At 36.8% G+C, this 16,349-nt stretch overlaps 1 protein-coding gene across 1 annotated transcript in view; it reads right to left on the minus strand.

The window, feature by feature from the left end:
- Positions 1 to 16,349, minus strand: part of sltm (SAFB-like, transcription modulator) — a 49,524-nt gene that overhangs the window by 6,802 nt on the left and 26,373 nt on the right. The window contains 10 exon segments of the mRNA XM_051920276.1: positions 4,029 to 4,199; positions 4,549 to 4,673; positions 4,756 to 4,936; positions 6,463 to 6,620; positions 7,011 to 7,064; positions 7,851 to 7,948; positions 11,031 to 11,188; positions 11,271 to 11,374; positions 11,468 to 11,617; positions 12,864 to 12,994. Coding sequence (XP_051776236.1) covers positions 4,029 to 4,199; positions 4,549 to 4,673; positions 4,756 to 4,936; positions 6,463 to 6,620; positions 7,011 to 7,064; positions 7,851 to 7,948; positions 11,031 to 11,188; positions 11,271 to 11,374; positions 11,468 to 11,617; positions 12,864 to 12,994 — 1,330 coding nt within the window.

Below are 16,349 nucleotides of genomic sequence, written 5' to 3' on the forward strand. Positions count from 1 at the left end.
GTTGTGGTAATTATAACTCAAAGACACGTGATATTCTATATGGTGTTCCACAAGGCTCTATCCTGCGTCCGCTGCTCTTCTCTATCTACATGCTTCCATTAGGTCAGATTATCTCAGGGCACAACGTGAGCTACCACAGCTATGCTGATGACACACAGCTGTATTTATCAATAGCACCTGATGACCCCAAATCTCTTGATTCACTAACACAATGTCTAACCTGTATCTCAGAATGGATGAATAGTAACTTTCTCAAATTAAATAAAGAAAAAAACGAAATCTTAGTGATTGGCAATAATGGATACAATGAGGCTATTAGAAATAAACTGGATGCATTAGGATTAAAAGTCAAATCGGAGGTAAAAAGCTTAGGGGTAACCGTTGATTGTAATCTGAATTTTAAATCGTATATTAATCAGATCACTAGGACAGCATTTTTTCACCTAAGAAACATAGCAAAAGTTAGACCTCATATCATCGAAAGATGCAGAGAAATTAGTTCATGCATTTGTTTTCAGTCGGCTAGATTACTGTAACGCACTCCTCTCAGGACTACCCAAAAAAGACATCAATCGTTTGCAACTAGTGCAGAATGCAGCTGCTAGAATCCTTACCAGAAAAGAAAATCCGAACACATTTCTCCAGTTTTGATGTCATTGCACTGGTTACCTGTGTCATCAGAATTGACTTTAAAATTCTGCTTATGGTTTATAAAGCTTTAAATAATCTCGCCCCGGCTTATATATCAGAATGTCTGACACCTTATATTCCAAATCGTAACCTCAGATCCTCAACTGAGTGTCTCCTTAGAATTCCAAGAGCAAAACTTAAAGTGGTGAGGCGGCCTTCTGCCGTTATGCACCTAAAATCTGGAATAGCCTGCCAGTAGGAATTTGCCAGGCTAATACAGTGGAGCACTTTAAAAAACTGCTGAACACACATTATTTTAACATGGCCTTCTCATAACTTCACTGTAATTTAATCCTGATACTCTGTATATCCAATTCATTACAATAACTATTCATTCAAAATCTGTACTAACCCCTACTCTCTCTTCTGTTTCCCTTTTCCGGTGTCCTGTTGGTGGGTGCGTGCGCCACCACCATCTACCCAAAGCACCATGATGTTCCAACAATGATGGATGGATTTAAAAGCCAGAAGTCTGTATGACCATCAGCATCAAGCGACTCCGTGAAAAACCCGAACTACAAAGAGGACTATTTCATTTATGTTAGGTAGAATGCCCAGAGGGGACTGGGCGGTCTCGTGGCCTGGAACCCCTACAGATTTTAGTTTTCTCTCCAGCCTTCTGGAGTTTTTTTTTTTTTTTTGTTTTTTCTGTCCACCCTGGCCATCGGACCTTACTCCTTTCTATGTTAACTAATGTTGTCTTATTTTAATTTCTTATTTGTCTTTTATTTTTTCTTCTCTTCATTATGTAAAGCACTTTGAGCTACTTTTTGTATGAAAATGTGCTATATAAATAAATGTTGTTGTTGTTTCAATTGACAATATCCATAATCTGCGACATACGATATGTTTAGTCACATGCTTCAAATGATCAATGATGCAAGTATCAGGTTTATATTAAGCACTTGTATCCTGAATGTATACAGATTGGCTACGAAAACACAAGTTTTTATCAGACATACAAACCGTAAAGTAGCAATCTTGCAACTTCTGACATGGGGGGTTCAATGCGGTGGGTGTGCCAGATTTTTGCCAGCTTTATGCATTTATTTTATTTATTTTAAAACGGAACAGAACCAACACAAGGGCTCAGTGACCATTGAATGATTGTTCAATGAGCACAACTAGTTGTCCATTCTCCATATGCATGGTCTAAATTTGTGCGTTAGTAACAAATACTTAGGACTGCTTGAAATCACTTCATTTTTTTTTCTCCGGCACATCCCAACTCAGCTGTATGAGGAAAACCCCAGCAAATGTATCATTTAGACACTTCTTGGTGTCCAGTTATGCAAGATGTTACGCTTTTTGGGGATTCCCCCTATTTGTGGCCCTCTAAACCTAAAAACTTTAAGAGTCACTTTCAGACCATTTTTTGTGCAAAAAAGATTACACTTATGATAAGCCGTGTCTTCACCAGAAGCAATCTGAAGAAACTGCAAGTTGTGCATGGCGCATCAACGGACCTAAGGAGTTCACCTCCCAACGAGATACAAGGGGTCAAAGTTACTCCTTTTCATAAAGGAAAAAAATGGTGATCAGTAAAATAGGTGCACGGAGTGCTACTTTATGCAATTTCAACATTGCTCAACATGAATGAATATTTTAACTGGTGGTCATAACACAGCCATTCGCAGAAGGTTTAAAATGAGAAATTCCAAACAACCATGTAGGGTATTGTTTTAAACTATTTCAAAGTAACAGATTACAAACATTGATTCTTTACTGAAATCTAGCCTCAAATGGACCTCTAGCAAAGCATTTTTATAAAAAAAAAAACACAGCAAAAGAGGAAGTGTTTAGAACATACAGGGTTTTTGCAAATGCTTTGGTTTTCTCCAGAGAAAACATGCCCTCCCATCCAAGCTGTTTCTTTTGCTGAAATTTCATATGGGGAAAAAAAAATACCAGGATTTAGACTGAAAGATTGAAGATCAGTAATATAGGCATGTATATACATTAAGATGTTTTGAGAACAGACAAATATCAAGCATCACATGGAGTCAAAATAATTAAAGTCCATGCCTACATGCAAGTGACTATGCAAGTTTTACTACTTTATTTAGTTGACAAATAACTTAGCATAATAAAGCAAAATATTTAACCTCATAAAAATAGTCAAACTGACAAGGGTGATTTCTTCTTATAGCCATAACTGTAGTTTTGTATATAAAAATGAAGTACTTTCATACCTTTGAAGTGCATGGCTATTAAGATACCCAGTGATCAAATTTTAAATTAAAAGAAAAATGTTGATGTCTCATGCCAACATTGTCAATTAGCAATACTGAAGGGGAAAATTAAAATTCTCACACCAATCGTACATTGCTCCACCAAGTGGATAGGGCCACTTAAAGCAGGGGTGTCAAACAAGACTCTGGAAGGCCACAGTGGACATAGGTTTTTGTTTGGATATTTTAATTACTAGCCAATTACTATTAATACTGAACACAATTTAATTTTAATTGACTTAAGAATTAACTCAATTGTTTTTTTTTTTACTTAAGTAGCAATAAAACAAAAAAAGGATGTGCAAAGTGAAGCAATATGACAAGCTAGCTTGTCATGATTTGCCCCTGTATATCCATTAGGTGAAAGCCCGAGAAATATCTATTTTGTTTCCAACACACTTTGATTGTACCCTCAAAAAAGTTTTTAAAATATGTCTGGTGTGACAGAACACAAGCACCATCAAACTATAGAATTAAACTGGTTTCACTAGCATGAACTGAATTCTAATTAAGAAATTGGTTAGATTTGGAGGTCCCCATCTTGGCTCATTTTACATTTGTTCCACTGCCAGTTAATAAATTTATTTTAAAAAGACCTATTAATTGCATGTCAAGTCTTGGCTACACTGGCTCCCTGTAAAGGAATGTATTAAGTTCAAATCCATGCTTACAGAATAGTGAACAGGTCAACTACAAATATATACATGGAGACACTCATGAGGTCCTATGATATTTCTCTATCACATATGACTGCTGATGCCATATTTCATTCACGACTCATGTGTAGTTGGCTGGTGGAATGAGCTGCTCACCTCCATTCAAACGTCTGACTCCCTCAATGCATTTAAGAAGCATTTGAACACTTTCTGGCGATTTTCTGCCTAATTGATACTAGTTACAAACTGTAACTAGCTTGTATTATCTTCGCTTGCAATAATCCGGTTTGTTACCCTGTTCTGTAGCACTTTACAGCTCAGATTATATTTACTTGATTAAGCAAGTTGCCTTGGATAAAAAAAAGTTTTTGCTTGGCCAAATAAAAAAAAAACCAAAAAAAAAAACACACGTTTAAAAGGCACACAGGTTAACATTAAACACTGAACCTACCTCTCAAAAGTAGATGGCTGCACTGAGGAGTTCTCAGGATATCTGCTTCTCTCTCTGTGATTGAAATCATTGAACCGGTTTTGCTGTCGATTAAAATCAGAACCATGACCCAAACGGGAATCTGTGTCAGTTTGAATTTTTTTGTTTCCATTCCAGTAAGAGTCATCCCTCCTAAAAATTCAAAACACACACTCATTTCTTTGGCTGGGGGGGGTGGGGTTGCTTTCAAAACACATTGACAGCCTCCAAAAGAAACACACTTTCAAGATTTAACTTAAACCATGAACTATTTCTTGTAATACTGAGAGTGTAACTGTGTCAAGTGGACACAGATGACAGCTAAACTAATAAATGGCTCAGAAGGATAAGACAGAATGCAAGACTGCCAATCAGCATGTTCTATGACTATTGTAAAATTACAGAATTTAACAATATCATAGAAGGACACTGCACCTGAATTGATTTGAATCATAATCCTGTACCACAGATTAAACAAATTTCCACACTTGAGTCAACACACCTGTGGTCTACATCACGAGTTCTTTTCAGAGAACTTCTCTTCTCCTGTTCATAACGAAGTTGTTCTTGTTGACGTCTCAATTCTTCACGCTCTCGAGCTATACGCTCTGCTTCTTTACGACGCTCCTAAGATCGGATGAAAGACTGTCTAGTACATTGTTGCTTCGGAGGTAAGAACTCTAGCACTCAGTCTAATTATACACGATACCTGTTCAATTCGTATCCTTTCACGTTCCAGCCTCTCACGCTCGAGTCGCTCCCTTTCCAACTTCTGTCTTTCAATCTCCAGCCTCTCCCGTTCTCGCTGCAGTCGTTCCCTTTCTTCCCTTTCCCGGAGAAGGCGGATCTTCTCCCTTTCTCTGCGTTCTCTTTCTGCTATTTCACGTCGACTGGAAAGAAAAATAAAGGCCTAAAACTTACTCCTCAAGCACAGTGCAAAGTTTAGTTTAACTGAGGCATCCATTTAAACAAAACTTCAAAAATCTGCAGGTAAATGGGCAAAATGGTAGTATGCAATTTTAAATACTTAAAATATTTTATCAATGAATATACTGTACATAAAAGGGTTCAGTAACATTACACACACACAAAAAAAAAAAAAGCCAGTCAGTAAATACAGGAAAGACCAAGATGGTTGGTGGCAAAGGGGCAGGGTCAATCTGTTTGTGGAAAGTATATTTAAGGGGGATGGGAAATCTGTTTTAGGAACCAGGACTAAAACCTGGAGGAACGTATCCTCAAATCCTGATAAATGATCTGTGACATTAAAAACGGTCTCTAAAAAGGTTTCTCACTAAGCCAGCAGTGATACAGAAAACAATTAGTGCTCTGGCAGAATACTTGAGACTGCCATGTTTTAGCACTTGGGACCACTACAGTGTATGAGAGAGACAAAAACATAAATCTGTACATTTAAGTGTGACCCATCAGTTCACTCAATATATTCTCTTCAATAATTGCTCCAATTTGGTGTGACATTGGTAAACTTAATCCAGTTAAATGATTAATGTGTAATTTATATTAGTCTTAATGCTACTTCCATACTGGCTGTCAAGGCTAGTTCTATTCAACATTTCCTGGGGAAAAAAACACTTGGTTAACCCAGACCCTACAACAGGATTATACACGGATGGGGATCAGTACTTGAACTATACCAGTTTAACAATACAAAAAGTGTGGTTGGACATTTCTTATTGGACAATTCGATAACATACAAGGAGAAAGAATTCCACAGATGGGATTAAGGTTTGTTTTTGAAGCACCTAATCAAAATGCTTTTTCTAACTGTCAGGGCCAAGCTGACTAATGTAACGGATATAAAAATAAAGAGACAATTCCCTTCCTTCCTCTACAATTAAATAAAATTCCTGTGAAGTCATCTCATTTAAAACATTTGCAGTTTACTTATTAAAAGCAGATGTGGATCATGACCACTTGTATATTTAAACAGTTCTATAGGTTCCTTCTTTATATTCTATAGGCTTCTGTCATTCTTTGTTCTCAAAGACAAACCAACCATATTTGTGCAATGCAGCTAAATTTGCCCTAACAGCTTCAACAGATCTCATCAGTATGCAGATTATATTAATGTATTCCCCAGGAAAATAAATCTCATTTGTGAACAAAGATAACACTATACATGCACAACTGCAGCCCTACGTTCTCAATGTTTCACGAATATTTATAGGGATAACCAAGATTGAAGTAATGTAGCACTGCTAGAGTTACCGGTGGCAAAAAACTGCTGATTCAGGGGTCCTTTGTTCAACAGCGGAGGATTGTGGTGGCAAATAAACAGTTGCCTATGAAGGCCAAACCTATAAAGAAAACACTTGTACCAGACAACTCCCAATGTATCAAAAACATTAAATATGCTTTTAGAGGTTATTCAGCCCAATTTTTGTTTTTTGTTTACCGTCGCAATTCCATGGCCCGACGAATTCTTTCCAGGCGAATTAGTCTCTCTCGCATTCTTTGTTCCTTCATTTTTTCAAATGATACAATGTCTCTTCTTCCAGGCCTAAAGTTATCCTTGTTTGGGAAGAATTTACCTTTGCTTCTTAGGGCGTTAATCTGGAAAACGTTTTGAAGGAAAATTGAAAATGTGCTTCATTTAAACCAGAAAAGGGCTTACATAAAAATTAAACCTTGTTTCTCTCATAAGAAAATAAATTAATCATATTTTAATAATTATTTGGTTAACGGTTTTAGATTTCTGATGCCAGCCCTGGTAAACTTTCTAACGATTCAATTACAAAAGCTAAGTTCTATTTATGTTAACATTTTAGTAATTGTTATGCAACTTGCATTATTCTTCAAAGTAACCTATATAAAAAAATGAAAGGTGAAAAAAAACTAATGTTTAATAATAGTATGGGGTGGTTAAAGCTATGAACAGCAGGTTTCAATTTAGGATGTCTGTCAAAGCCTAAGGTCCTGTAAGAGAAAGAATATCCAACCAACCTCCTCAGGTGGAAGAAATCCTCTGGGACGCCGAGCCATAGCATAGGAGAAAACCTAAAAAAAGTGCAAGGAAACACTCCGCTATAAAAACACATTAAATACACTGTCAATAAACATCTAAAAATCAAATGGAAACAGTGATAAACCAAATTAGATCATGCAAAATATTTTAAAACATACCAAACTGACCAACAGACCATAGTAGATAACTGGGCTAACCACTAATGCTTAGTCATATATATACAAAGTATACTCAATTTAAAATTTTAGATCGAGATTTCCCTCAAGGAATAGCCCTTGTGAGGAAGACAACATTAACAAAGGTCTCCAAGGTTTGCATTTAAAATTCCAACTAAGTGATTTGAGGTGTAGTGAAAGTGAGAGATATAGATATTATATAATACAATCCATCCCAGCAGACAAATAGTTGGGAGTTTTTATAAAAAAAAAAAAATCCTAATGTTTACCTATGGAATGCAACAACGTACTAATGAACCCACATGCTGCCTACTTCTAGGAGCAATACCTGGGCACTAAGTAGATTTACCTCTTGGCTGCTCTGTCACATTGTTTGATTATAGTGCAAATATCGAAATACGCTTCAATTTCTAAGCTAAAAAGTTAGCCGCAATGAAGGACCATGTTTCATTAAGAACTAAACCAACTTATCAATTTCTAAAATTAAAATGTGTCACCACTAAATTGTGCATCAGCAAACCTTTGAAAAGGTTTACTAACGGGAAAAAAAAAAAAAAAACCACTGGCACTCTAGAACATCTAAGCTTTATTACTCAAGCAGCCATGATGTAATATTGTTAAATATATAAACAAACAACTTACCTTATCAAGTCTCCCTTTTCTCAACATTGGCTTCATTTTATTAAAAGCAGGGTCTCCTTTACTTTGACTACTTGTCATTTTGATAGGGCTCTTAGCACCTGTAAAAATATGCAGTTCATTTAGGCTTTCATGGATGTGTGTGGAAAAAACATCCAGGCAAAAGCCAAAACCACACACACACACAGGAAAATGTATATGCCAAAAAATTTTATATGCCCGTTTCTCACATCTTGGCATCACAGATGACTTGTGCATTAATGGAATGAAACTGCACAGTTAACAAAAGTGGCTTCACTCTCACTAGATGCCCTTATTGAAACATGAAGGCAGTCGATTGCTCCGATACATTAGAACTGGACACACCTGCCAACTGCCTTTAAGTTAGCAAAACATTTTATGTATGTACACCCACACCAATCGAAAACTTGATGTAGTGTCACTGGATGGTTAACTGCTTCCAGGACAGCAGGCACGATGGAGATGAACTGGGCTGGGATAGCCCGACATTCCCCAGAGACGTGATCACAGGTATTCAATATAAACTGGTGAAACACAAAAGTGCTTTATGTACAGCATTGGCCCTGTCTGAAGAGCAACTAAAATAGTCTAAGTCATTTAGCACTTTTGAGGTGTAGCGTTTGTCATGTGAATGCACATAATGGCCCAGTGATATCAATTATGCATTAGTCGTCATTTTCCTGGTTTGGCTGCATTTCCCAAATTAAGGGAATCAACACTTCCCAGTTTCTCTGAAATTGCAATTTATGGCAACACTGACCTATGCGTATGTACATGTTCCCAGGTCAACTTTTGTTTTATACATATAGACATTTGCATGGAAAGTTAAATGCACACATTTTGAAGTCTTTTTGTACACAAACAAGCTATAAAAATGAGAAGCCAGTTCTTTAATCATCATCTCGGAGGTAAAAATTTAAGTGAAAAATTCTCAATGGTAAAAAGACAAAACCAAAATTCCATACTTTTGTCTGACAAATGTGGCCTTAACACTAGAATTGCCAGAGCCTACGAAAAAACTCGTAGATCCGTTCCACCTTAAATCCATTCGTGGCTCACTGCCAGTGTCTTTTGTCTTCTAAATATGCAGATAAAGACAAGCTGCAAGCAGCCGGCTATTCCATCCTCCCACCGACTTCAAACGTGCACGAACTTCTCCCAGCTTTCTCATGCCTTGACTATCTGGGATTGAAGTGGAGTTTTAGAGTGGAAATAGATCGTTATTTGGAACACACACATTTCATGCGTGTTCCATTTCTACAGTAATCTGTGTAAACACATTTTTAAAACAAATGTTTTTCATATTCTAGTAGTAAATGACAAAATGTAGGCATAAACTATATAATGTATGAAGCCTGAAGTCCAAATATAAAAAACGCTTTCACAAAAGGTACAAACAGAACAAATGCGCTTTTATTCAAAAATATAACTGCAGGGAAAAAAGTTGCCTTAGCATGCGACATTGACACATTATGACTGCCGCGGTGGCGCAACAGTATCAGCTGCTGACTGGGAATCAGAAGATTACGAGTGCAATCCTGAACGACTTCCTTTTGAGAAGTGAACTGCACTTATTCTTACTATTTTAGAATAAAAACATGCGCTTGATTTCAGTCAAACAGCTGGTGTAATTTATGATAGTTGTAAAGGTTAGCTTTGTCTTTTTTTATTTTTATTTTTTTTTAAACTTCATTCTCTCAGTCACGTTCAGGACCCTTCCCCTCCCCATCCGACACCGCTGTTTTCACACAAAGACGCGCTATAGCTCTGCAGTGTATCACAATACATACTACCGCTGTTTCTTCTGTACTCCAGGACATGCAGAGAAAAGCATAGTAAAGAGCAGTAACTTCAGCGCTATATGAAATCAGACACTCCCCATCCGACACTGCTGTTTTCACATAAAGACGTGCTATTCTGCATTATTATTTTGTAAACGTACAGCATCTTATCAGGTGTGAATTTATACTGCCACTGTTAGAGTCAGATCAGGAGCTGAATAAGCTCCTGTTCTGACTAAGTAAAAAGCATGAATTAATCAACAGAAATAACTGCAATCAACATTTTAAACTTAACGATTTACAGTGCATAACAATTTATAAATTTTGTCCGTTTGAGGTTAAAAAGAAAACACACTTTCTCCCTTGCTGGGAATCGAACCTGCTGAGGCACGGTAGGGTTGCTGCGCTCAGAGTCACCAAATCTTAACGTTACACCACGGAAGGTGTTGTATGGTTCTTGAACCTTTTGTGAAAGCGTTTTTGATCTTTGGACTTCAGGCTTCACACATTCTATAGTTTATGCCTACATTTTGCAACATTTATTACTAAAATATGAAAAAGTTTCTGGTTTTAACAATGTGTTTGCACAGATTACTGTAGAAACGGAACACACATGAAATGCATGTGTTCCAAATAACGATCTATTATTTCTACTCTAAAACTCCAGCAGTTCAGTCACTCCCAGATAAACGAGGCATGAGCTGGGAAAACTTGAACGTTCTGCGACGGTGGGGGATGGAATAGCCGGCTGCTTGCTGCTCTTAAAAATCGGCACAGTTAGAAGACAAAAAAAAGACGCTGCCGGAGAGGTGAGAACGGTTTTAAGGTGGGCTGGATCTACGACTCTGGTAATTCTAGTGTTAAAACACAAGGTGCTAGTATAACTATTTTTTTCACTATAAAGCCACACATACATGACATACAAAATATTTCCTTTTCTGAGAAAGGCATGGTAGGCACTTATATACCTGCGTAATAGTTGTTTCAGTCTAAATGATGACATTCACTAGCCTGGAATTAGCATCAAGACAGGCAATGTCTTGCTTTTAAATTTTGGCTTTATTTCAAGACAGGATGCTCTGATCCTAGGATAATGCATTTTTGTTGCATTTTTCTTAAATTTAAACAATGTAGATAGTGAATTTATTCTGTAGTGCAAGAACTTAAAATTCTGATTTCTAGTTACATTACCACTTTTAAAGATCAATTCTCTTTTGATTAATGTGTGTGGAAATATAAAAACAATGTTATTTAAATTACATGAAAAATTATGCAATAGCTGAAATTAGTCATTGCTTAGTTTTTTGTTTTTTTTTTTTTTAAAAGACATGCATAAATCACAAATTAAAAAAAAAAAAAATTAAAAATTACAAAACACAACTACCACGCTTTTTATCCTCTTTCTTGGAGGTTTCTAGAGCAGAACCAGAAGTGTTTTCTGCTTTTTCATCCTTTACATCCTGTTTTTTGCCACCTTCTTTGCTCTCTTTATCACCAGATTTATCAGATTTTTTCTCCTCTTTCTTAGACCCCTGGGTCCTTTAAAAAAAAATTTATTATTTTTTTAAAGTTCATTTATAGGCAGTAACTGAAAAATATTAATATCATCTGAACTACATACTTTCCTGTTTTTCCACTTGTAGACTGCCTCTTTTCAGATTTGCTAGAACTTTTCTCCTCTCCATCCTTTTTAGTGGAATCTTTTTTAAATGGATCACTTTTAACCTACAAAATAGTAAGTTTAAAGCAGGTTGTTAAACTTTTCAGATTACAGGGTTTTAATTATTTTTACACAATAAAACACTTTACATCTATTACCTTTTCTACTGAAATCTGCTGACCATGCAGTTCGGTACGATGAATGTGAGAAATGCACCGGGACGCTTCTGTGCTTGAAGAAACAGTAACAATACCATAGCACTTTGCACCAGGGCTCCGTGCATTCGTCACAACTTTAGCACTAAGGACCTAGAAATAAACACACATTACTCTTGGTATTTTTCCTCACAAATCAAATCAAAACAAAATGAACAAAGGGTTCTCGATCTAAAACCTGTGTTAAAGAAACTGACCCAAGATCAGAAAGGAGTATGGCTGTAGAAATCAATCATTTCTATTATGATAGGATGTAAATTGTTGCCAATGGATTTAAAAGGTATTTTTATTTCCCCAGAAACAGAAATGCAGAAACTAAGTCTTGGCAGACTTGCACACTGGCGGCTAAAAACAGTGCATAGTAGTTCCTTTAGGATTCCCTTTAAAATGATGTATTCCATGTCAACAGGTGGCCAAGAGCATTTCATTTTAAGCAGGAAGGCAGATGAAAACTTGCTAAGCTTAGAATGTACACCACTCTGAGCTGAAGATCTGAGTCACCAAAACATTGTTTTTGATCAATATACAATATTAAAACCAGAAACTAGGAAAATCTAGATTGTATACCAAAGTAGCCTAAAACTAATACAATGTTTTATGAAAATACTTGAGAAAATGCTCAGTTTTTGAAACTATTTGCATAGATTCTAGTGAAAAGATGAGAACCAATTTAATAAGTTTTCAGAAATTGAAGAAAATGTTTTAATTTCAAATAAGTACCTATAGGGTACAAATAGTGTGATTGGACAAATTTGCCAAAGCATTTTTTTTGCAGCAAATGTGTCAGGTCTGCCATTGACCCTGTTCATCTAATTTCATGGAAATTCTCCTTGGCCAAGTTTAGGGTGCTGAAAAAAAACACCTATGATGCTTTGTGAGGCCAGGATTACATAACAGGATAATATATGAATTAAAAAAAAAAAACAAACAAAAAAAACAAACACAAAAAAAACCCACACCACACACACAGCATGTAACAATGTTTTTGAAAAAACTCTAAATGAACTACACTTCTTGTAGTATGCCTCTCTCGAAAATAGGACACCAATAAGGGCATCATTCTTGATGAAATGTATGCAGCCTTGTCCGATTGTTTTATGCACCAAACCTAATCACAACTTAAAACATTAAAGTACATTCATGTGTGAACTTAGTTGAGATCAAGTACATGAGAAAACCACAACTGCAAGTGTCACATTTACCAGTATAGTTAGGCATTAAATATCAAGGTCATTGAAGTACATTAGCTAGAATAACTGCTGCTGCATACATGAAGATGGGGTCATGAATTTTTAATAGGAGTTTGTAATGAATGAAGCTATAACTGCAACACACTTACCTTACCATATTTTCCAAAGAGATTTTTTAAATCTGCCGCTTTGGTATTGGAGGAAAGCCCACTCACCCACAAGTTGCGAGATGAGCTACTGAAACCACTGCTGCTTCCTCCAGTGCCACTGGCACTACCACCTAAACAAGGCGTAAACATTGGGAGACAGGAAATTGAGAAAGTTACACATAATATATTCACAAAGTCATACCTAAATTAGTACTTGTTGAAAAAACACACTAAGTCACCAATCTAGAGCTTCCAATACTACTAAATAATTTAAAATATTTTTTTAAAATCTGAGATGACACATGTAACCAAACTAAACTAACTTGTCATATTTATAAGCTTTGTTAAAGCCTGCTCTCTCTGGGTAAGAAATATTGCATAATTAAGGCATATCATTAGGATGCACAAAACGTCAAATTATATGTGTGTCAGGCAGATATGGCTAGTTTGATGATTTAAGGTTGCTTGAATCATGCACATGCTGCGCTACAGGTAATTGACAAAACAACAAGAATTATAACAAGAGCTACAAAGTATGATCATTCAACTTCATGTCATGAAGTAGATGCGTAATCAGCCATCCCAAGCAATTCTTTGTTGTGTAATCGGATATCCTCAAAGGCAAGATGAGGCAATATTGTTTCATACAGGTTTCACCTTTAAAAATTGCTATAGGAGACGGACATCTGAAGCAGAGCTCCGCTAGCAGCGGCTTTATTTTCCCACGTATTTCAGATTTAGAGGTATTCTGTATTTAACCCGACCAAGGAACTTCCACTACAATATACAAGCATGAGTAACAAGAAGTCAGAAAGAACCAGAAAAGAAACAAAGCTGCTTCAAAGTCTGGACAGACATCCGGCCCGAGTGCAAGGTATGACCTCTCTGAGACTGACCTGGAACAGGCAGACAAATGCGCAGATTTCCTAGGACCCCGCTCCATTGTATCATCTCCAGTCGAGAGTGAAAATGGGAGCGAAGGTGCAAGTGATACAGGTCCTGATGGATCGCCGATTTCTGAGGATTATCAGAGACTAGAAAAGGCCCTGCAGGATGTGCTCTCATCTACTCATCGCAAGCCCACAGCACCTGCTGTAACAGGAGCTGCATTTCCACTCGCGGAGCACGAAATCCGAAGTGAACTGTCCAAACTGAAAGATTATTCCTACACTGGCTGCCGCCAAGGCAAAGACCGGGAAACGCATCTATTTAAACGTTTTGACGTGAACTTTAAAAGGCATGTTGGAGAAATTCGAGGAACACAAAGAAAATAGATCCAAACCGAAAATGCTTGCCGACCAGATTAATGACGTTACAGACCAGCTGGATGACGGTAAGCAGGCATTCACGGCTCGAGTTGAAACAGCGGAACAATTGGCGTCTAACGCCGATGAAAAAGCTACAGCTGTGAATTCCGAATGCAAAAACCTCTGAGACAGACTTGCAGCCCTGGAAGATGGGTACAGAAGAAACAATATAAGAATTGAGGGCATACCCGAGAAACGAGAAAGCTCAAACCCAGTGAATTTCAAATAATTGGAGGCGACTTTAAACTCGACATTGAGATAGCAGCTGCTTATCACACATACAGATCAAGCACCTTTAAACCTAGGTCTTTTATTGTCCGCTTCGAGCGACTACGATGTAAGCTTGATGTGATGGCACTTCTCAGACACAAGCAAGAGATTATATTTGAAAATAATCTTACTCGTATTTTCCCCGACTTCTCACCATTAACAGCTGCAAAACGCGCAACCTACTTTAACATTAAAAAAGTTGCTACAGAAAGCCAATATCAAATACAGCCTCTTGTATCCCGCCAAACTGACAGTGGAAGCTCAAGATCAATATTATATTTTATCAAGCGAGGAAGAAGCTGAAAAGGAACTAAAAGAAGCTGTTTCCAACACTCTTTTGAAAGTTAATAAGGAGCCGTATTCTGTCAAGGCATGGGAAGGACCTATCATCTGCTTTCGGATCCACTTTTAAAGAGACTGGTATTATAATTATACATCCTTTTCTTTACTTGGACATTATATGTTTGTCTTAATTATAGTTATAGACGTGAGTGTGGAAGTAATTAAAGTAGGATTTGTTTTTTTATTTTTACTACCTTAAAATTTTCAGTTTTATTACTGGGCAGCAAACATACAAGCCATAAAAACCTGGACACAAATATATGAACATACACAGGCTTGGTCCGCAATAGAAGTAAAATCGTGTAGTACTTCTTTATACTCCCTGCTATGCTCTCCAATAAATGCAAGTTATCACAAATATACCAATAACCCAATTGTGCTTTACTCACTCAGAATATGGAACCAACTTAGAAAGCATTTTAAGATGGAAAATCTTTTATCCGCGGCACCTCTGCAAGAGAACCACCTGTTTCAACCCTTGCAAACCGTTTTTAATACCTGGAAAAGTTTTGGGATTAAAATGCTCAGAGATCTTTATATAGACAACATATTTGCATCTTTTGAACAATTACGTTCAAAATTCAACCTCCCAGCTACACATTTCTTTCACTATCTTCAAATTAGAAATTTTGTTAAACAGAAACTGCCCGATTTTCCTCACCTTGTACCCTCCACAATGCTGGAAAAAAATACTGCTCAATTTCGAGGAATTAAACAACATTTCCATATTATATAAAATCCTACTAGAATCCCTACCTTTCAAAGATCCAAGAGGGCATTGGGAAGAAGATCTCTTGATCAATATATCAGAAAAGGAGTGGAAGGTAGCAAAGCAGAGAATTCACTCGAGCTCCATATGCACAAAGCATAGAATCATTCAACTAAAAATTATATAAATCGAGCTCATCTGTCTCACTTAAAACTGTCCAAAATGTTTCCAGGGCAAAATCCAACCTGCAAATCCTGCAACCAAGCTCCTGCCTCACTGGGTCACATGTTCTGGACCTGCACCAAATTAACATCATTTTGGACCAAAAATTTTTAAGTGCCTCTCGGACAGCCTTGGTATCACAATTCCTCCTAACCTATTAACAGCTGTGTTCGGTGTTTTTCCAGACGGACTTGAAGTGGAGAAGGACAAGCAAACGGTGATTGCATTCACTACACTTTTGGCACGCAGACTTATTCTGTTAAATTGGAAGAATCCTAACTCTCCTCTGATAAGTCAGTGGGAAACCGATGTTTTATATTATTTGAAATTGGAAAAAATCAAATTCTCAGAGGATCTGTACAAATTTTTTCAAAACCTGGCAGGATCAATATTTTAGAATAAGAGAAATAACTATTACCGCATTTAATTCCCTTCTCCATTTCTTATTTACTTATATATATTTCTCCCTTTCTTTTGTTTATTGTTGCCTTATTAAAAAGCCCTAAGCAATTCTCCTTTGGCTAAGCTCTCCTTCTCAGGGGTGGGGTTTGACTGGTCTTCAATTTTGTTTTGTTATAAATTGATCTATTTGTATGGAATGATTACAATAAAAATAATAAAAAAAATTGCTATTAA

The sequence above is a fragment of the Erpetoichthys calabaricus genome, chromosome 17 (assembly GCF_900747795.2).
Source record: "Erpetoichthys calabaricus chromosome 17, fErpCal1.3, whole genome shotgun sequence".
Classification (NCBI taxonomy): domain Eukaryota; kingdom Metazoa; phylum Chordata; class Cladistia; order Polypteriformes; family Polypteridae; genus Erpetoichthys; species Erpetoichthys calabaricus.